The 21,660-nt window shown below is 42.6% G+C and overlaps 2 protein-coding genes across 2 annotated transcripts in view; one reads left to right on the forward strand and one right to left on the reverse strand.

The window, feature by feature from the left end:
- Positions 1-34: 34 nt before the first annotated feature.
- On the reverse strand, positions 35-13,064 carry kpnb3 (karyopherin (importin) beta 3). Its single transcript, XM_051427689.1, has 26 exons — positions 12,896-13,064; positions 10,468-10,548; positions 9,337-9,529; positions 9,011-9,113; positions 8,828-8,924; positions 8,641-8,745; positions 7,597-7,719; positions 7,312-7,432; positions 7,113-7,200; positions 6,634-6,740; positions 6,173-6,297; positions 5,874-5,963; positions 5,580-5,753; positions 5,259-5,477; positions 5,060-5,143; positions 4,843-4,975; positions 4,306-4,427; positions 4,052-4,148; positions 3,699-3,871; positions 3,470-3,581; positions 3,186-3,241; positions 2,979-3,101; positions 2,247-2,466; positions 1,930-2,158; positions 1,677-1,818; positions 35-1,155 (listed from the first exon to the last, which is right to left on the reverse strand). Exons 1-26 carry the CDS (start codon positions 12,971-12,973, stop codon positions 1,069-1,071), a joined length of 3,282 nt encoding a protein of 1,093 aa, XP_051283649.1. The 5' UTR covers positions 12,974-13,064; the 3' UTR covers positions 35-1,068.
- Positions 13,065-15,309: 2,245 nt separating this feature from the next.
- Positions 15,310-21,660, forward strand: part of LOC127378479 (semaphorin-5B-like) — a 41,354-nt gene continuing 35,003 nt past the window's right edge. The window contains exon 1 of the mRNA XM_051427334.1: positions 15,310-15,442. The gene's annotated coding sequence lies outside the window, so the exon portion shown is untranslated. The remainder of the gene's footprint in view (positions 15,443-21,660) is intronic.

Genomic DNA, 21,660 nt, shown 5'->3' on the forward strand with positions numbered 1-21,660 from the left:
AATAAGTTAATAAATCAAATGAAAAAAATAATCATTTCTCAGAATTCTCAAATGGAATTTTATTGTTGGTAGTTCTGGAATTCCATCACATACCTGCAGGACTGCAAAGGGTCAAACCATAAAGTTAAGAGTATGGTAGTACGCATTTTACAGATACTCTACAATTCACTTTCCTCAACCGTTCACATTCCTCCAACTTGTCACTCGCTATGTGTCTGACCAACTACAGATTATTGCTCTTTTCTGAGAGCCCCTTAAACTGCTACCTTAAGGGCTGAGAACCGGTCAGCGAACATTTTACCTTCAGACTCATTTCCGGTCAACAGCTATCTGGAAGGCTATGGAGGAAAAGCTGCTTAAATCAATGTCAACTCTCCCAGAAAACGATGTAAATTTCCTAACTATTTATATTTTCTAGAGTTAGCCACTTAACATGCCGTTACTTTTGAAACACACCCTCTGAGCTGCGGCAGACAGAGGCCGTTTCCAGGTAACACTGGGAACACTGAACGTGAAAAGAAATAAAATAAAAAATAAAAAATAAATTCACAGGAGACAGGCAGTGATCGCCCAGTGTGCATTTCCATCTCATTCAATTCTCAGTCCACTAGAAAGTCCTGTCCCCATTTCCCCCACTATGGCCCCTCTGAGCCTGACTGTCCAATGAGTTTGTTGGGCGACGTGGAAAATGAGTCCCTCTGGGCACGAAGTCAAACATCAGGGAATGGTTGGAAACAAAACGTCCAGATAGAAGACGTGTAACGGCGATAAGATGAGGATGACTGACACTTTACTCTCGTTGCCACGTCCTTGGATACAGGGTGAAAGTCTTTGAGGTGGATGGCCAATGTCCTCCATAGTCATAAATACCCAACCTGCTCCCCCAGTCGGCTGAATGTAGGTGGAGGTGTATAATAGTAGGGTGGGGGTGGTGGGGGTGAAGCCGGCGTCCATACACACTACAGATCAGAGCAGGAGGAAGAAGAGGGAGTGTATGGAGGAGATCCAGGAGCTCAACTTTTCTTCATGGGCTTTTTAAAGAGCGGGGAGGTGACCGGGGATTGAGGCTCAGGCAGTATTCAGTAGGTCCTGTATGGCTTTCTGCTGCGTCTCGTTCAGTGTGGACACGCACTGCGTCCATAATCCTGCTGACACCTGGGGGACACCACACAAAGGGTCAGCGTCTGAACAGCCACATACAGTTGGGTTATGTGCACAGATAATACCACAACGTATGTAATTATTCGACTAAACAGTGAGTTTAACAAGAGTTTGTGATCCTGTGCCCGTCAATAAGACTCCATTGTGTATGTAGCAATAGTTACTACATGGGTTCATTTCCACTTTAACTGCAACCAACAATTATCTTTCAATAATATATTTTATTTTTAGTTGTTTGGTCCATAAAATGGTGAAAAATCACTTTCCCCCCCGAAGCCCAAGGTGAATGTCTTAGATACAAATTCACATTCAGTTTACTGTCAGGACTAAACACCATGTGGTCCTGGTCAAATTCAATCTACCACAGAAATTAAGTGTCTATATTTAGACATTTGAATTCATTTAAATTGTAAAAAAAAAAAATAAAAAAATTGAAACTTGGAAGTAGTGACAGCCCCAGCTCTGATCCAAATCCAGATGTAGTTTCTTGGTGCAATGACTGAGTGACGGCCCACCTGTACTTGACGGATGACATTCGCCAGGCGTTTGCTGCACGCGTCTTCAGTCTTGACCGATTCATTCGCAACTCCGTCTGCGATGATTAGGAAAATTTTAGGAAGGTTGGAGTTGTCTGGTCCGAGGACAATGGGGTTGTTGCTGTGAAGAGAAGACAACAGTCAGCAGGTTTGTTCATGACCGATTCAAATAGAAAATCATTACACAGCCATTTCCATCAAGAGTTGAGGGGGAAAGATTATGTGGAGGTACCTTTCAATGAGGTCACACAGGAAGTCAAATGTGTGGACGGCCTCCTCTTTGTCCTCGTTGAGCGGTAGCCAGCTGAGCCAATGGGGGAGGACCTCGTTAACGTTTACACACTCTGGCCGAAACCTCATGACCTTCCCAACAGCAGAGATGCAGTTCTCTGTAGCGTTGACATTCTCCTTGGAGCGCGAGTCGGCTGCCTGGATGACTCTGACCAGCACGGGCATGGCCTCTGGACCGGGGACAGACACAAAGACATGTGGTGAGCAAAAGGCAATAACCTGCCACCATCTCCAGTGCAGACCGGTGCTGGACTGTACCTGTACAGAACGGGCGGTAGCGCTCTCCTCCGTACTGAGCCATGACACCGACGCCGTAGGCGGCTGCCTGTCGGACCTCGGGGCTCGAGTCGCCAAGTGACTGCGCCATCGGCTGCAGGAAATACTCTGCGTATTTGAAGGAGCAAGGGCTGCAGTGCTCCACCACATCGTCAAAGATGCACAGACCCCACTGTCTGTCAGCCCACGGCCTGTTGGGACACTGAAGACAAGACAGATGAGGTTAGCTATTGTTGAAGTCCGTAAATTTAAGATCTTTAATCTTTTATACCATTATAATGCATCCATACTAGCAAATAACAGCACAGATATCTGTATTGGTTCAGCATCATAAATACCACACTCCAACAAACTCCAATTATTTAAAATAAATAAATAAAAGAAAGGACTTGATGGTATAATGTTTAATTTATCTAAAACATTTTGATTTTTGGATGATGGAACAATAAAAACAAGATAAATACACCACAATAGGATCTGGAAAATTACAACTAGGAATTTTTCTTCATTTTATGACATACAATTAACAGATAAAGCAAGAAAATATAAAATTGTATTAAATGAAAAAATCTGAGGAAAAAAGCATGAAAGACGTGTTCAAGACAGTGGACGCCGTCTCGTGGTTCAGTTTAGATTTTCTCATTAGACTTGTGGGGAACATGCAGAGATAGTAACTTGCATTCTAGCACTGATCTGAAGACAGGAAGTACTTACTATTAGCTGAACGATGAGCTGCAGCAGCTGTTCAAACCAAGGCAGCACCTTCTCTTTGTAACTACTGAACACAGAGTGCAGGATATCCGACACTTTGGTCAGGATGTACACATCGTTCTCATCCTGGGGGAAACAAAGGGTTCAAATTATATTTTTATAAGATCTCAGGGTCACCTCCAGCTCCTTTACTGAGGTGAAGATATTTACCTCATCTTGTAATGTTTCCTCCACCTGCTCGTCATAATCTTCATCCTGTCTCTTGGCTGTGAAGGACAAAAAAAAAAAAGTGAGGATTATGCATACACACGCACACACACACACTTCCTTGACTGAGCTTTTCATCACAAAGTCATGCAAACAGACACTGGGATGTTGTCATGGGGCAATTGTGAGGTCTGGTTTGCCGGTTTGAAAACTTCTGTGCAAAAAAAAAAAAAAAAACTGGTGCTGGAGGTTTAAAAATGTATTCTGTGTTTATAATAAAGTCTCACCCTGTCTGAGCTCCTGGTTCTTAAAATGCTCCTCCAGTTTTCCTTTTAAGATGCCGCCCAGCTCCTCAAAATGCTCGTTGTTCAGACAGCCATCTCCCATCAGCTCAATGCACTTCAAACGGAAACAAACTCCCATTAGTGAGGTCAGAAACAGCACATGGGTCCTAAATCCTATTAAAGACATCCAAATCTTCTCAGACGGTGGAAGTGCTCGCAGGGAATACGTTACCTTGGCAAAGGAGTGCATGATCTCTGACAGGACGTCAGAGTCCGGCTCAGTACCGATGGACTTGATGAGAGCGTCGCACATGAAGTGCCACATCTGGGTGAGGTACTCTGGTCCTCGAACCCGTGCGCACTCCAGCAGCAGGGGCATGGACTCGGCTGCAGCCACCCGCACGCGTGAGACAGTTAAGGAAATAATCATAAAGAGACACACTCCACTGAAAGCTTTACCAACATTTAAAAATGTTAATCACAGTTCGGCTAATAATTTATTGTCAGCTTGAGCCGGACTGAAAATTTCTAGACAGAGCTACTGGTCATTTTTCACCATTTATAAGTCAAAGGTCAAAAGGATATCATCGTGGAAGTAAAACTTCAGTAGAGGAACCATCAGCTTCACCACCTGCTCCGTGTACTCCACGAAACCCTCCTTCAGCTCTTTGGCATAACACACCTGGAACACAACACAGACAGTCTCAGGGACAGGGCGCAAGCAATAGCAGTGACCCCAATGTGTAGATAAACAATGGCTGTACGTCAGTGCTACCAGCTGCTGCTCTGACAAATCTGCCTCAGACCCCCCTTCTGCTGTGGTGGACTAGACTACTCACCAGCATCTGGCAGGCAGTGGCCTTCTCCTCCAGGCCGGCTGTCTTGATGCCAAAACTCTGCTGGTCTCCCAGGTTGACAAACTCCCAGCCGTCGTCCTCCGATATGTTCTCCATGTCCTGGGCTACAAAGCAGAGACAAACATTCATTTATATAAATAATGCAATCCTATTAGACAGGAAGGGATCTCTGCTTTAGTCTACAAGTTGTTTAACTACTTTGCCATTTTTAATACATAAAATTGTACATTTTGTTTTTCATGTGAACCTATATTAAGTTAATTAAATGTCATTTAACAAAGAATCAGAATTAATGATTCATTTGTGGCTTATGTTTTGAGAATAGATCTTGATAAACTGTTAAACTATTGTTGTGTAACTGTAAAGTTTAATGTTCATAAAAAGCGGAATAACACTGGTGGCAAGTCTGAAACTGTGGGTCTAGAATGTGGGGGCTCTCTGCAGGTTGATACCAAGAAAGCTGCAGTCAGCGCTGCACTAGTCATAGCTTTTGTAAACTACCACTGTTGTGTTCCTTACTGTCGAGCAGGGCCACCTCCGGCTTGATGGAGGCGGTCTTCATCAGGGGGCCCATCACCACTGGCAGGTACTGCTGAAACTCCTTCCCCAGGATCTTGCACATCCTGGCCCAGGCTGAGATCATGTACGAGATCTAAACCACAAACAAAAAGACTGAGTGTAAAGCAGCGGTGACTACAATACCGGACATTTCGGTGTCATGTTCAAGTGTTCCTACCTGAGGATCGTCATCCTCTAGGTCATTGAAGTCGGTCTGGGTTTTGAGGAGCAGCTGCATGACGGCGGAGGCATCTGGCATGAACTAGTGAAAGAACAGAGAAGACAGACGTGAAGATGTTTGAAGCAGTGTGCAGTGAAATGGCTCCCATCTTAACACCTCACTGGATCTCATTTGATGTCATCCAGCGCAGACGTACCTTCTCTTTGCCGACAGCCAGGCCGATGAGGCTGATGCACTCGATGGTCTTGCCGCGCAGCAGCCGGAGCTCTTTCTGCACGGCGTTCTCGACGATGTGTTTGAGCGAGGGCATGAACAGGTCGTAGTATGGCACAAACTTCTCCTCGGCCGTGTCAGCCACCGAGGCGATGGACGTCACAACCTGCTCCAGGACCAGTTTGGTGCCCTTCTGGATCAACTGAGAGGAGAGGACCCTTTTAAGACTGGCTGAACAGACTGGTGGGTTTTATCTTTAGTTATAATCCTACAGATTCATCAGAGTGTAAGGATTCATCTGTACCTCTTGCAGCTTGGCGACCATGATGACATGAAGGTGCTGCACCAAGCTATCCAGGTAAGGGATCAGCAATGATTTGGGACAGTCCTCTGTAAAGTTGATGAGGGCGGCGGCAGCGTGCGCCTGCACCCGAGGGTTACTCTGGTCCTCCATTGTCTGAAGCAGGGCTGAAATCACCTAGAGGGGAAGAGGACGCAGGGTCAGTCTTAGTGCACGGCAGTAAACCTTTAAATTGGTTACAGCTTGCAAAGGTGAACCTGCTAGAATGTTCACAGCTCCACGTGTTACTTTAGTTACCTTATCATGGAATTTCTTTTGGAAGGTTGGGGCGAAGTCTGTGGCCATTTGTCCAATAGCGTTGCAGGCAGCATAGCGTACCCTTGGGTGCTGAAGGGGGAAAGCAAACCAAGCTCATAATCATAAATCATACAGGATCATAACTGCTGCACACACAAGTCCTATAACATTAGTAACCCAATAATAGGTAAAGGCTAAGAGACTTGACTAGTAAAAGACTAAATGTTCATGTAGCCATCCATCCCACCATGTTCTGTCTCTTTGTATTAAATGATAAAGTTTGAGGTAGTTTTTCTTACAGGATCGGAGCAGAAGAGGAGAACAAAGCTGACAATCTCCTGAAGGATGGCCTCCATCTGCTGGTGGCAGCCCTCACCGATGGCTGACAGCGCCATCAGCCCGGCGTGGCGGTACTTCCAGTCAGCTGGTGACAAATACACTGGGTTGATTCTCATGTTCACACTGACCCATGGGAAAAACTTTACTCAAATTACATTTTACTGGCAAACAAAAAACAAAGGATATGAAGGAAAATGGGCATTGGTTCAATGCTGCTTGTTTTGTAATTGTTACAGTATAAGACTGAAATATTTAACTTTAAACAAGTAATGAGAACTTCATTAATCCAATCAATTTTTAAGACCTGTCAAAATCACATTTAAGACATTTTAAGACCTAAAGTTCTGACTATTGTATTTCAGACTTTAAGACCCTGCGGACCCCCTGCGTATGACAGTCTGTCTTCTGTGGGTTTACTTACGGTTCTGCAGCATCTGCATGATGTGCTGTTTGATCATGGGCAAAATGATCTTTCCTCCCAGACCACAGGCGATTCTGTCAAGAGCACTCTCCCCAGCCACAGCATTACTGTTGGATGACAAGGTACAGTACAAGTCACTCACACAAACCAGTGTATGTATGCATGTATGTATGTACGTATGTTTTAAACCTTTGAGCACTAGTACCTTCGTTATAACCTTTGAGCAAGTCTTCTAAGATACTATTGCAAAATACATTTAGATCCTTGAGGTCTTTTAAGTACCAGAGATGTTTCAGGTGTAAGAAATCTGCCAATAGGTAGAATAAAAACTCTGAGGCAAAAAGGAACTCAGTTGAGTGGCGTTTGGCAGGAACATAATTCTGCCAACTCCAACCCTCCATGACACACATTCACATTTCTGCTCTATGAAATCCTCGAACCATTACTGGTGAGGACAGAACTGTGGATGCATGTCTTACCTGTCAAAGTCATCGTCCTCCAGCTCATCGGCCATGGCCCACTCATCATCGTCCTCGAGGTCCACCATCATAGCCAGCATCTGGGGAACTGAAGAACATAAATACTGCAATTGTCAAATCACTCTATCCAACTTCTTTAGGTGCCCAAAATGCATCAGGGGGAATAATTTTGTTAATTCATGGTGGAGCAATTACTCACCACTCTGAGCCACAATGGCTGTGTGCTTCCTCAGCATGGCCGCTGCAGTCTCAGATAGGGTGACGATGACCTCCAGTGCCAACTGCCTCTGCATGTTGGTAAGGTTGGAGTCGGCACACAGCTGAAGAGATGCGGCAATGTGTCAAATACAGTCAGACAAATTAAACAAACCTTTAAACAAATCAAGAAATTTCAACAACACACTAAAGCGCAGATGTATTTGGACTTTTGGTTTCGTAGTGATGGCAGTAGAGTTAGATTTTCCATTAATGTGCTCTGACTCACCTTCAGGCAGAGCTGCAGAGTGGCCTCCAGGTTGGGTCTCAGGTATTTGGGTGCTGTGTCTGCAATTTCCACTAAGGACTTGAGCACAGAGTCGTCTGACTGGTAGCACGACTCATTCACTGCCTGATTAAAAACAGAAGCCGGGTCAGTGTCACAAATGCATTCAATCAGCTGTGGCGTGCTGCTAATGCTGAATTTACACCGTCCCCACAATCTAAGAGCTTAACCTCCACCTCGCCCATCAAGAATCACTGACAAGATAACACTCATTAAATACTGGTGCAATAGAGCTTCGTAAGGATGCTCCAACATTCATAGCTGCTGTGGAATGACAACAGGATTCAGCACGTTCAATGTAATCAACATAATTTAGACTGATTGCCAAGTGGTCGAGAAGCCACTTGGATTCTATAATTACTGCTGGGAGGAACAGCTACAGGTCCTGTCCAGTAAACAGTTCGCTAACGGAACTTCTTCATTCTGTCTTCAGTTCAAACAGTGTCATCTTCATATGTTCTGACAAAGAATGATAAGACATGCTACATTTCTTAGAAAAGGCAAACAAGCAGCAAGTAAACACTGTAGCTCTTACTTTGAAGTTCCATCTTCCATTTGCAGGTATGTTTCCTTATTTACCTTCCACCCTCTGAGTTTATATATCCATGAACACATTATAGAATGAAACAAAACCCCCACAAAACAGCTCCAAGTCAAAGTAACTCAACAGGCCATCATTTTCACCTGCGCCTTTTACATTAGCTAATGCATCCATATCAGACAATAGGACGCAACATTAAGCTTGCATTAATGGTCTCAAGGGACACGTCTACGAACTTTTACTGGCTACTTAAAAGCCTTTACTGGTTCAAAGGATTACATTCAGGCATCATACAAAACAGTGCTCTGTGCGACAAGCTCCTGAAACATGTGGGAATCATCAGAGAGCAACCACAACTAATGGAGGAGAAAAAGCATACACACTGACTGGAGGATTCTGAACCAGTTCACATGAGCCAGATGAACACAGGGGTCCTGGTATCTTACCTGCAGGATACCAGGGAGCAGGTCAGCAAAATGCTTCAGCAGTGCGGTGTTGCTTTCGTTGGAAAGGACAAAGGATGCTGCAGCCCGAGCCGCCAGGGTACGAATCTGAAGGATAATTTGAAGAAAATTAAGTGCATCGGGGTAAAAATCCAGATCTTATTAGATTTGATTTGGGGCAGCCGCCTACCTGTGGGTTTGCCTGGTCCTGCATGCACTGAACAAGCATGCGCTTGATAACCTCCATATAATGCTGCTGCTGGTTGCCAAAGATTCCTGGGAAGTTCCTAAAGAGGCAAAGACGTACACAAACAGTCAGCTACCAGTCCTTCTGTCTGAACAACATGATGGGATGAAGTGAACAGGGGCTCACCAGAATATGTGCAGGGCAGCTTCTCGCAGGCCAACATTGTCCGAGTTCACAGAGTCAAACAGAAACTTGAGCAACTCTGGCCATTGGTTATTCCCATCGTCATCTAGGATGAGACATCCCAATCAAAGATTATTAATGTTCATCTTAAAAATAACCTGCAACATTTTTAGATCAATGAATCAGCTAACAGTCTATTGTAGACCTACAGTATGTCACAACAGTGAGTGAAATAAATACCCCATTTGACAATTTTGTCATAGTACAATTATATAGTGAGAGATAATATTGGTTAAACATTTCCCAGCTGTAAAAGAAAGCAGCATTACCGATGAGGTTGCGGCAGAGCTCGGCTGCAATGTCGCAGACCTTCTTGCGGATGTTTGGCGAGGTCTCCTGCTGGATGCTGGTCAGCAGCTCCGTCTTGATGACCGTCTGCATCTCCAGGGTCAGCCCCGGGTAGATCTCCTCGAAGGAAGATGACAGCAGCCGCCGCAGCAACACCGCTGCCATCTGTTTGACCTGGGTGGACAAAGTGCTGGTTTTAACATCAGGTCATGCCCCCCTTAACCATGTCAGACTTCTGACACTGTTCACACGGTTCATTTCTGGTTTGGTCAGGCAAAAAGGATTCTTGGTTTGATTTGATCACAAAAGGATTGTTGTTTGATCAAGCTTAAACTAAAGCCTTCCTTTGGATTGATTTTGGAAGTTTACAATGTAAATGACACATGAATATCAATAAGTGTGCAAGACAAGCAGAATGACTGCAGCTTCCAAACACGTACAGGAACATTAAAAACTTCAATGCTTAGTTAGCGTCAGTGGTCACTAAAAAGAATATAAAACTACACCAGCAAAAATTGCAGCATCCCAGAAAGGCAGAGTCACTCTCCCTGGGCCACGCACCTCTCTGTCTGCTCCCATTTCAAGACTCTAAAAATATCAGCCTTGAGGTAGAGAAAAGGAGAGGAAGCATGAGAGACCAAGCAGCTGGTGGACTCGGAGTAAACATAACTGCCCAAATGTCAAAACTGACTCATAACGAGCCTCTGTGTCAGGCTGTGGTGAAGGCCCACATGTGATGGCCACACTACATTCTTAAAATGCCATCAAAGTGGCACCTATTTAAAGATGTTGCAGTTACGTGGGCACCACTCTCATTGTGGACATGATGTAAATATCACATGAACTCTGACAGACACTCCAACACTTACAGTATGATTGCTTACAACCTAAAATGCTCTTCCTTTCCCAGGCGACAAGGCTTTTTACCAAAGGCTAGGGATAATACTTTTGAGACATCTCAAAGAAGGAACATTTGATTGCCCTTTCAAGTCAGGCACAAAGCACATTAAAGGCTAACCATGGGCCAAATATGTTCTGTAGCTTGCTTCCGACTCAGGCTAAAAGAATAAGACATGTCATTCCACAGATACTTTAGTGTTACATGTACAAACCTCCTCTGCAGCAGATGCATCTCTGATGGCCTGCAGCAAGAATGTGATCTTGTTCTGACCAGGGATGGTGTCATAAGTCTCCTGCAAAGAAAATGAATGGACAGCGGTAAGAATGAGACATGCCATTTGGTGCATGCTTACAGATACAAGACCCACAGACGCACATTTTTAGCCCCGTGAAAAATGAACCTCTACCAGAGGGTGTCATGTTCACTTTGTTGTGGTCACAAAGTAATGGCATTTTGCACATGGCAATAATTCCACGCTATGGCACATTTCAAACAAACAGTTCAGAATTTTATTATTGTTATGGATTAACTACTATGATGGGTGTGGCTCCTCAAAAACATGTTTATAATTGGATGTTTACAGCATGTCTGTAAAATTAGCCCCAAAAGCCTGTATTGTAATCTGTACACCCTGCAGGCCAAATATTCTATTCAGTGGTAAAAGAAGAAGTAGGACGCATGTACACTTAAAAGCATTATACCTTTATAGATAACAACTTTTATAATGTCATTCCTGCATCATGAGACATGAAGCTCAGCGAGGGGGAATTTTGCATAAACAAGACTGGCTGTTCTGATGCACACTGTGCTACGCATTTGTTTATGTCTCCAGTGTTCTTAAACTGCTTCATTAAAGCCACATGAGAAATGCAAACACATGATTCTCTATGGGGATGCTGTGGACCTTGGGTGTGTGCTCTAAGAAAAATATCACATACGATCATATGCAAATGGTGCTAATAGTCAAATAACTTGGTGAAATGTATTAGGTGAAAGGATTGGGAGGACGAGTTTATCACCAGATTTCCAGATAGAGAAACATTATGTGCCCATCAAAAGCCCTGGAATGGATTTCTTGTGTGTTTTTAGGTGCACAAATTGGCATGACAAAGAAGCAGGACAGGAAGGAGTTTCGTTGTGCTAACAATATGGTGGGGGAGAAACCAGATTAATGATATGCATTTAAATAGAAACTGAATGTTTAGAGTGACCAACTATTAACATTACACTAGATGTGAACACAGGCAACTGCTTTAAACAGATTCCTCACAATAATCAGGTTCCTAGGGCGGTCAGTGGCTCAGTATCATCCGCCTTACTTTAACATTGGATCCCTTTTATAAAACATAAACAGCCAAAACCCCCCACCACCACAACCCCACACCCAAGACAACGATGGCACTTTCACTTTAAGACTGCAACAGTATTGCACTTTATGGCTTGCCAACCCTCTCATCATGTCCTCAATGGGGGAAAACTTGGTCTGGACACCTACAAATGTTTGGTAGCTGTAGACTGTAGCTGTTAAAATATGGGTTTAAAGTCCTCCATAGATGGATTGATTCCTATTGTGTATGTAAGACAGAAAGGGGGGGGTTCTATAAAGGATGAATTCCAATGAGCTTAGCATCGCGGCACACAGTCTGTGCTTTACAAAGGGAAACGCTGACTGCCAGTGAGGAGGGAGTGTGATAAGATTCAACCACCTCATCCAAAAGTCGGGTGCTAAAGAGGTAGCTAAACCGTGGTAACAATGCCTTGCCGCGACAAGAGGCTAATCATGGTGGGAAAAAAGTGAATAGGCCAGCTAGACTGAGCTCAAACAAATCCTCTGAGGGAAACTAATCCAGAGAGGGGGGATGACCTGGGACCAGACCGTGTAGTGACGTGGCTGAAACAGATCATTTGCTTCATTAGCAACATTAGAGCAAACCAGGAAGGCAACAGCACGTTTTTAAACAGCTGGGTTCAACAGACTTTCAGATGAAATGACTAAAGGCCTTTCCATGAGCACTGCTAACGTAGCTCGCCCCTCTGAATGAACTGGCTTCCCAACCCCATAACGTCACCCATTGTCGCTCAACCTTGCACATATAACGTAATATGTATGTGTCAGCAGTTTATTTCTGAATATACGTTTTCACTCTTTTAGCAACCCACTCTGCTCGACGCTAGCTCGCCAGCTAATGAAACTAGCAACCCTGTGGTAGCTCCTTAGCTTCATGCTACTTCCTGTACTCCTCTAGCTATGTGACTAGCTCCACTGTCAGCTGGAGGATTTTAGGATTGGCACCAACAATCAGAACATTTCACTCTGAATCAACCCGACTGAGCGTGACACAAAGAAACACAAACACGTAGCTACAGCCACACTGTGTCACGACTCGGTTCGTACCAACGGGGTCTACATTAGGTCCACATAACTACGCAACATGGAGGTAGTTAGCGTTAGCAGACTAGTGCTCGCTGTCGGCTTCACATTGCACGTGGGCTACCGAGCTTGACGTGAAAGCTCAGTGCGCGCGCGGCCACACTGGGTAGCTCGGCTGCTAACGTTAGCTCATGCTAACCCGACCGCCCTGCTTTCTACACTCGCCGAACTTGTCACCCGTGACAACAGCTACGTTTTCGTCTCTCACCTCCGCTTGTTTCCTGACGTTGTTGTCAGGGCTCATCAGGTTACCCAGCAAGAGGTAGAACTGCTGCTGTTCCGCCATTGCAGTGAGATCCAAAAAAGACCAGCCGGGTGGAGAAGCGGCGAAATGAGCCCGGCAGACCCTGGCCTGCTTCGGTCACACAATGCTGCTGTCGTCCCATTGGCTTAATTTATCAACTCTCCTCGGCGCTCATCGAACCAGAGACCCGTCTCAGACGCACGCCATTGGCTCACACGGGTTCTCATCGCCTATTGGATGGAAGAGACACCGGAAAGAGATTGCGTTGTTCCTATTAGCTGATAGTGAATCACTAAAGCGCGGGAAATTACTTAATCAGAGCTAGAAAAATGGAAACATGCTATTACACATGAATATTAGCAGTGGTGGAAAGTAACTAAGTAGTCTACATTTACTCAAGTACCGTTAGTACTTTACTTGAGGATTTCAGTTTTATGGGTCACTTCAAAGGGACGTATTGTCCTTTTTACTTCACTGTATTGAACAGCAATAGTAGTTTTCACATTAAGATTTGACATAAAAGGAACATGATGAGATTAAACTACCCAGCTACACAGTAAAGTGGCAAACATTGATGCATCAGTAATGATAATCTAATACATAATAAAGTGTCATTCACAGGGGGCTCAATTCATTTTACTTTTATACTTTGAGTATATTTTATTATTTTTTGTTTATGATTTCACAAGAAAAAATATAGCTCAGGCTTTCATGAGCATTTATATTGTCGATGTAGATGGGTTGAGAAATATGAAATTTCTGTTTACCACATTTTATTTTGTTATTTCACATGTAACATGTGTTATCATCAAGAGTAAGGGGTATATTTAAGTCTTCAAATAGTGGGATCAGCCATAAACTACCCACCATATGTTTTAATTGTAATTGTAGAGTGTAAGCCCCCCTAGTTTATTGAAAAATGGCTTTAAACTGAAAATTAAAAGAAATAGTGGTTCACACATTCCACAAGGACAATATATTTTTAACTTACTTCAGATGGATTTTTAAATAGAGAACATTTTATTTTTATTTTTGTAATTATTAAACCATAAAAGAAATGAGAATTTTTTTAAGCAATAGTCATATATATTACATTTTCTGCTTGTTCTAACACCTAATTGCATTTACATCATGTTTACCTGCAGTGAAAGATTCAAACTCAGGATGCCATGATTTTCTTTGGCTGTAATATTGTGGAAATATTTCACATTGCCATAAAATACTCACACGTTTGTAATCTTTAGGATTGAACGTAAAAAAAGGGTCTTTACATATATATTAATTTTATTGGCTGCAGGTTGATTAAAACAAGCTTTGCTTACAGCTCAACCATATCAGTGAAATATAGGGGGCAGAGTCCCAGTAGATGGCAGCCAAGCTTTTCTAAATGAGCCCAAACCTCTGCCAGTGATACCATCTGTATGTTTCTAGGTCAGTGGATCATAAAGCTGCAACACATTTGGCCGACAGATAGCCTTTGGCACAAGAAAAAGTTGAGTAGGTGTTTATCTTTGTTCTTTATGTCAATGTCATTGCATTTGTTTTTATTGTTCTGTCCCAGCATTATTTCTTACCAGAGGGTCTCTCCCAAGGTTTCTGATATTTTTTAGACTACATTTTAAAATGTAGTCTAAAGGTTTTCTATGCCTTCACTGAGGTATTGGTCTTATGGGACAAGGGTCGGCATATCCACTGACAGGGATTATTGTCTTTAAGTTATTGACAATAGCTACTGGCATTCAGAATCAAATGGGGGACTGAGCTCCCCTCCAGATATATATAGTCTGCTTGGAACAATAATGTATGTCTGAAATGCAAAGAAAGTATAATTTCCACATTAAACTCCTTAAAAAAAGCATCTAATTTGTACCTCATTAAATATTCCAGAATCTATGAATATGCTAATTTTGTTCATTTCTAAAGTTTTCCTGCTGGACACAGTTCACTGTAAAGTGACTCCTAAACCATTTGTGATGTCACTAATCATGCTGGTAGGTCCCGCCCCTTAAAATCTGATTTTCAATGAGTACAGAGAAACTTTCCACTTTCAGCAGATTAATGTGAAAACATCCTTCTAGTATCAGACTGTGCACATACATCATTCTTTACAGTGAATCAAACATCCAGCTGTAGAAACAAGAAGAAAACTGATTTTGAAATAATAAAAATATAAAAATACAACATATTTAATTATGGTTGGAAAAAAGTTAAAAATAGTTCTAGTTTAATAAGGGTTGCTCAGGAATTGTCTTCATACATACACAGACATGTTGAATCCTGGACTTTATAAATATTATGGCAGCTTATCAGAGTTTATGTGGTCCGCTGTGTGGCTCCTGACAGCACCCCTACTGGTCTGCATTAAACCTGTAACCTGCTCCTGTTCACAGAGCCGCAGCAGAGTCCAGACCTCGGGATAACGGGCTGCGTGAATCTGCACCATCTGTCTGTCTCTGAAACCTGACAACTGAAACCAGCAGCAGGCATCCTGCGATGTACCACAAGTGACAGGTAAGCTCCAGATTCATTTAGTTGATTTAACTTTCTCTCATGAGTAACCTATTGAAAGATAATAGCCCACTCATTCTCGTTTTTATTCATTTAGCCGCGACGTTGAAAGAATCAACACCGAACTCCGTTTAAAAATGATGGTTTTATTGTTGCTCAACATTCCGGAAAACAGGTTTTAGATTAAAATATTTAACAAACCTATAGTTAGGGTCCTCTCTTTAATTCGGCTCAAATCTACCAATCAGTAGTCACAGCAGTAAAATGTTTTCTCTGAAAAACAAATCGTGCTTGATGCAAGCAGTAGAAACTAACAGACGGGTACAGCCGGCATTAAATAATAGTTTTAACAGGCATTGAGATGCTGCTTTCCTACAAAATAAATCAAAGTGAGCTGTAAACCCTGCAGCTCCTCTCACAGGACTTATATCCGAAACCTTCAAGCAGGCGAACCCCAAAGTATCCGGTGAATCTGCCGGTGGACCCGCATGTTTTAACCCGTTTAACAGAACTTTGGATACAGGCTGCAACAATATCTCCTCCTTTGCCCTGTTTCACTTCAGTAACCAAACCCTTACTGATTCTACTCGAGTTAAGGATAAGCTGGACTGTGCTTAATGTTCTGGTACTACAGGGAGTTTGTTATGGTCTTAATTGGTGGTAGCATCGAAGCAGTAATCAAGTAAACTGTGCTTAAAATCTCCACCCGATGTGCTGTTGGCCAGAAAGGTGTGTTATAGTGGAGGATTGTGGGAATTACACAAAAACTAATTCTTATCAATAAAATGTTAGATTTATATTCATAAAAATAAGACAATAACCTAATTTTATGGTATAGCTTATGCTGATAAAAACATTTTAGTTGGGTTGCAATAACTCTATCTCACTTAATAACTTTTTTTCCTGTGCCCCCACACAACTGACAGCTGAATTCTCTCCCTTTTTTCATTCCTCATTAACTGTATGTGTCCTGACCCACTAGTGGAGCCGAAACCACCTTGTCACACTTGTTTCTCTGCCATGGCATCTCTCTGTCTCTGTACAGATTTAATTAGACAAACAAAAATAGTTTATTCAAGATGTAGCAGCATTTAAATCTTTAACCTGAAATTCTTCTGTGCCATCTTTCTGCTTCCATCCATTGACAGTATATATAAGCTTCCATCACACATATATGACACAGGTACTGCACAATACCTCCAAACATTACTAAATACTTCTGTCAGAAAAACCTGTTGGTATGACATGTTTTAGCACGTTTATTAAAAATCACATATCCTGTACTTTACAGAATTGACAAACATTTTCCCATTTTTATTTATTTTTTTAAATATATGACCTTCCTAACATCCTTGTGACCACGGCTTTCATTTCTTCTCTGGTATGAACATCAATTTCAGACTTGCTTGAGTCCAATAATCAAGCATGTTTCTTTTTTTATCAGTTATTCTATTGTGCATAGCAGTGCCTGAAACGGGCTGAGTACCCTTACTTCTTACTGTGTTCCTCCTGGTTAGTCTAGGTACAGACCCCTAAACCCCTAAACCCCCCTGATTTTTCTCTCCATGCCTATTCCACAAATACCCGCGCCCTACTCTGCCTCTGATTGGTTAGTGTTTTTTGCCTCGTGAGATGGTTAAGGTCAGAGCCAATCAGAGGCAGAGTAGGGGTGAGTCTTCGCGGAATATGGGTGGGATAAAAATATACCTGCAAACACAGCTCTATCTTAACCTTCTTAACCGCACATGTAAATGAGCTATATAGCTACTGATCTCAGACAAGGACCAATCATGTAATAAATATCAGATTCATTTATAGTCAAAGACATTATTGTAGGGTAGATTCATTTTTTTATTTTATTTTCCAGCTTTTAAACATCAGCTTAAAATCCTCCTCAGAGCTGAATGGAAACAGGGGCCACAGAGACACGCAGGGACTTACTGCTGCTAATATAAAACCCCCCTAAATGGATGTGGCATTAAATCATTAAACTGGATGCCTGAATGTGTTACCCACAGACCTCCACAGTTTCACATGAGGTCAGGCTGAAGTGGAAAAGGAGAGAAAGATGGATGAGGAGAGAAAGAGCAGGTTTAGTGCTGCGGGGCTGATGGACAGGCGGCTGGGTGTTAAGGTTCTCTAAACTCACACAGCGCAGAACTCAGACTCAGAGACTGCGCTTGTGAGTGTGTTTAACCTTTATTTATTTTTTATTTTTATTTTTATTTATTTAGGATTTTTTCCCAGAAAGCAGTAGAAAACCACAGCCTTCCAGGGTCGGGGTATGAGCTTTAGCATACAGGTCCCTGATAGCGGGCTAGCTGCTGGGGGAAAGGAGTGGTATTAAACCGCTGTGTGAGTGGCAGTTTTTGGAGAAGAGTTTTGAGATGCTAACCCTAACCCTGGGTCAAGAAATAGCTCAAAGGCTAAAACCACAATCTCTCATTTTTACATTTCTATTTCTACACAAGTAAATAAACAAAATATGAAGTGTAAATAAGACGTGTTTGGAGGTGTCAGATGGCAGCTTTTTTCACTCTGGTCCGTGCTACGCTAGCAGCTTCCCCCTGCTCGTAGCTCAAGTGAAGCTAGGCTAAGCGCATCCTTGACTTATGCTAAGCTAATTGAACTTGATATATCATATTAAGCACATTTTATAACTTAAAATACCAGCACTCACTAGCCTCTAAGCTACATTTGGGTATCAAACCACTCACAAGTGAGGGACGGTTTTGGTTAGGAGTTCTGAGATACAACGTGAGATGCTAACTTACCCACAGCGAGAAAAAGCTCAAAGGCTAACTACCCCCTAAAACCACAATCCCTAATTTTTACATTTCTGTTTCTGCACAAGTAAATAAACAAGATTTGAAGTATAATAAGACATGTTTTAAGATGACACGTTTTTTCACTTTGGACAGCGCTAAGCTAGCAGCTCCCCCCTGCTCTTAGCTCATGTGTAGCTAGGCTAAACATGTCCTGGACCTACACTAAACTAGGTGAACTTGATATCTCATATTCAGCATATTTCCCAGAATATTAAACTGTTCATTTAACCTCAATGCATTGCATTTTTTAATATGCAAATCACTGTAAGTGTCCTCACTGGGCCGCTTGTCCAGGTCTAACCTCTACACTTCACCCTCTTCCTGTGTGTGTGTGTGTGTGTGTGTGTGTGTGTGTGTGTGACTCCTGTAAGCACAGTTTTATTGCTCCAGTAGAAAGGTAAACGTCAGTGACTGCGGGGGTTTCCAAAATCAACACAGCCGGGGTTGTTGAAAACGGAGCAAGCTGAATGTTTGAAGTATTAAAAGTCAATATTTCTTTGTGACACACAGACCTGTTTCACAGTGGAGCGCTATGTGCTGGACAAGGCATCCATTGAGGGCTGTGACGGGGTCGGGGTTGGGTGCTGGTTTTGGGGGTTAAGAGTTGTTGGGTAACCACTGTAGGCCTCCTTTGCAGCTGGCCATGGATTAATGGAAATCATTGGAGATTAACTAATATGTTTTTTTAATTGATATAAACATACAGAGTAGGTACCATGACTGTCTTAGCTGTGCATTTTCAACCTTGTCTCCTATTTAATATGCTACAGATTTGCTTCGGAGGAATCATAATTCCTGCCTAGATTAGGACTCAGTGTCTTTTAGCGTCTACCAAGCCATCGCTAAATGTCATCTATCTACTATCTGGTCGAACATTGTGGAGCATAAGCAGCTTAAGAACCTGTTTACACCTGGTATTAACACGAGTCTTGGATGATCAGAGCTCAGTTGGCCAGCTTTAAGTACATCAGTTTACACCTGGCGTTAGAATGCGTCTCGAGTGACCACTTCGGATCGGATCTCACTTCCCCGCTCTATATGCAAATAAACACCTTCTAGCCCCCCGCTTTTACCTGGGCTGTTATCAGCGCTGCAGGAGAGATGCTGGTGCGCTGTGCGCCTCTGCAAGTGGTTTGAGTGCGTTGTGATCAGATCACATGTTATATATATATATGTAATACTAACAGGCGCAAAGAGTCAGATATTTCCCTCAGGAGTTGGTGGAGACCAAAGACAGAGCTAAAATAGTTAACCGTAATTGCTGAATGTGTAAATAAGCAGCTGCTTGGTAACATATTTGCCAAATCAGTGGCCAAAAAAATGGTTAATGCGGCTTTAAATTCTCTAATTAGTTTTAAAAAAAATATTCCTGGCCAAGACATGCTGTGCCTTTTTAAGAAAACTGAGCAAACACTGCCCTGGGTTGAAATGGCTGATTAGCAGACACACTGATGTTTTAAAATTATACTATTCTGAGCCTGAAATGATTGCGACAAACGGCAGGAAATCAAAAATGTACAACGCAGATAGTACAAAAAAATGCTCGGAGGTGGACACAATAATTTGGGCTTTTCAAAATACGCTGGCACTCACTGGCAATCACAGGTAGTTAATGCTCTAAACCCACACTGACACATTTTCAGAATAATACAAGGTGATATAGAAGTTACAATCATATTCGCTCGTTTAGCTGACAGCTTGGTGGCCTCCTTGTAGCCCACCTGAAGTCCACTGTTCTTTCTGCTCTGGCCATCTTTCACTGATCCTGGTTTGGCTTTTGCTCAGCACTCCCCTGCGTGTCGCTGTGCCTGCAATCTTTCTGCCTCACCAGTGACAGGAGGGCTGTAAAAACAGAGCCGGAGGAGGTCATCCTGAAGTTTGCACAGGAACGAGCCATTCATCCTCCTAAGGGGGTTTGGTACTCTGCTGTGGTGAGACTGAGGCGGGGAGAGATGAATGTCCTGCTCTGTAAAGGTTGGGGATGAGGCCGGGAAGTGTTATTTGTCTCTTATGCTCTGCCGGGCACACAGGAAGCTAAATGATCCTGTCGTTTCTCATTGGATATGATTTATTGGTGCCATTAATTTCTGAATAGGAGGTCACCCCTTCTCCTTCTCAGATTGACATCCAGTTCTACAGCCATGCATGAGTGGCGTCTCTGTCAACACAACGAAGACCGTCATATTTCCTGCTTGTTGACACAGAATACGTCCACACGACATCAATACATTTGAAAATGACATGCGTCCATTTTTTTTTTTTATTGTTTGTGTCTCATTATTTTCCAAAAGCTCTATATTCCCCATCCATGCTAGAAAACCACGTCATCATTATCAGATTTATCCACTCTAGGGGCCATTTTTGAAAAACTTGTTTTCAGGCTAAAAAAAATAATGTGGACAGAAGGCCAAAACTGACATAAAGATTATTTCAGAGGAGGTTAATTCTTGAACTTGGGTACACACAGTAATGTCTGTAATAAAATATTCCAAACTACAGGTTCACAAAGTTGATTGATTTGCTTTTTGATATCCACAATGGTTCAGGGCATTATCCTCTGTTGTTAACGTGGACGTGAGGCTAATCCTGAATGTTTCTAATGTATTAATAGAAGAAAAACATTTCGATACACCCAGTATTTTTCTGGTATTTATGTCAACCAGCCCTATAATCTCCAGCACTCACTGCGAATGCTGCGTTCAGGGATGATTAACAACTTCAGCGTGTCAGCCAGTTGTGTTGACATGCTAGTAAATATCACAAAGGCACCACAAACCAAAAACCATTTGGGAATGAAGAGAAGAATGTGTCTGTGACAGGATGCAGTGGGATTTGAATAAACCCTGAGTACCCAAGATCAGATTCTGTATTAAATACTGACTCAATGTCATGTTACTTTGTAAGGCTGTAGTTTAAACCCACTTTGTGTAGAAATAGAAAATGCATGAGTTTTGTGCTCTCAGTAGTAGATGAAGGGTTGACAGTTAACTTTTGCACAGACAAAAACTTTTGCTTCAAAGATGCTGTAATCACAAAATCTTCATATAGCGTCTTTAATGTTGTAGTATTGGAATGCATCATACTTTAGTGTATTTGTGGTATTTTGCTGTAGAAAAGGTGCAATCTCCACTATTTATTAATGCCACGTATTTACACTTTTTGTCACTGATGCGTCACATTCAGTCAGATTGGCTAGTAAACTTCTTCTGCTGGGCATCATAGCTCCAGAGGCCAGACTGGATTTCTTTGTTAAGGCAAACAATATGTTTGTCAGAGCTAATGGCATTTGCTACCTCATTCATTTTGCACATTGATGATATCGGAGTTGTGTTCGTCCAACATCAAGGCTGACTTTGTATCCAAATGATTTCGCACTTCCCCTCTTGTCCAACT

The sequence above is a fragment of the Dicentrarchus labrax genome, unplaced genomic scaffold (assembly GCF_905237075.1).
Source record: "Dicentrarchus labrax unplaced genomic scaffold, dlabrax2021, whole genome shotgun sequence".
In the NCBI taxonomy this organism is placed as follows: Eukaryota; Metazoa; Chordata; class Actinopteri; family Moronidae; genus Dicentrarchus; species Dicentrarchus labrax.

What these genes read in the sequence shown, in the direction of transcription:
- kpnb3 (XM_051427689.1), bottom strand. Translation starts at nt 12,973, where the DNA reads ATGGCGGAACAGCAGCAGTTCTACCTCTTGCTGGGTAACCTGATGAGC. An exon ending in GCTCTGCCGCAACCTCATCG is followed by an intron (nt 9,114 to 9,336) that starts GTAATGCTGCTT and finishes GTCTCATCCTAG; the next exon opens with ATGACGATGGGAATAACCAA. An exon ending in TGGTCGCCAAGCTGCAAGAG is followed by an intron (nt 5,478 to 5,579) that starts GTACAGATGAAT and finishes CTCTCCTCTCAG; the next exon opens with TTGATCCAGAAGGGCACCAA.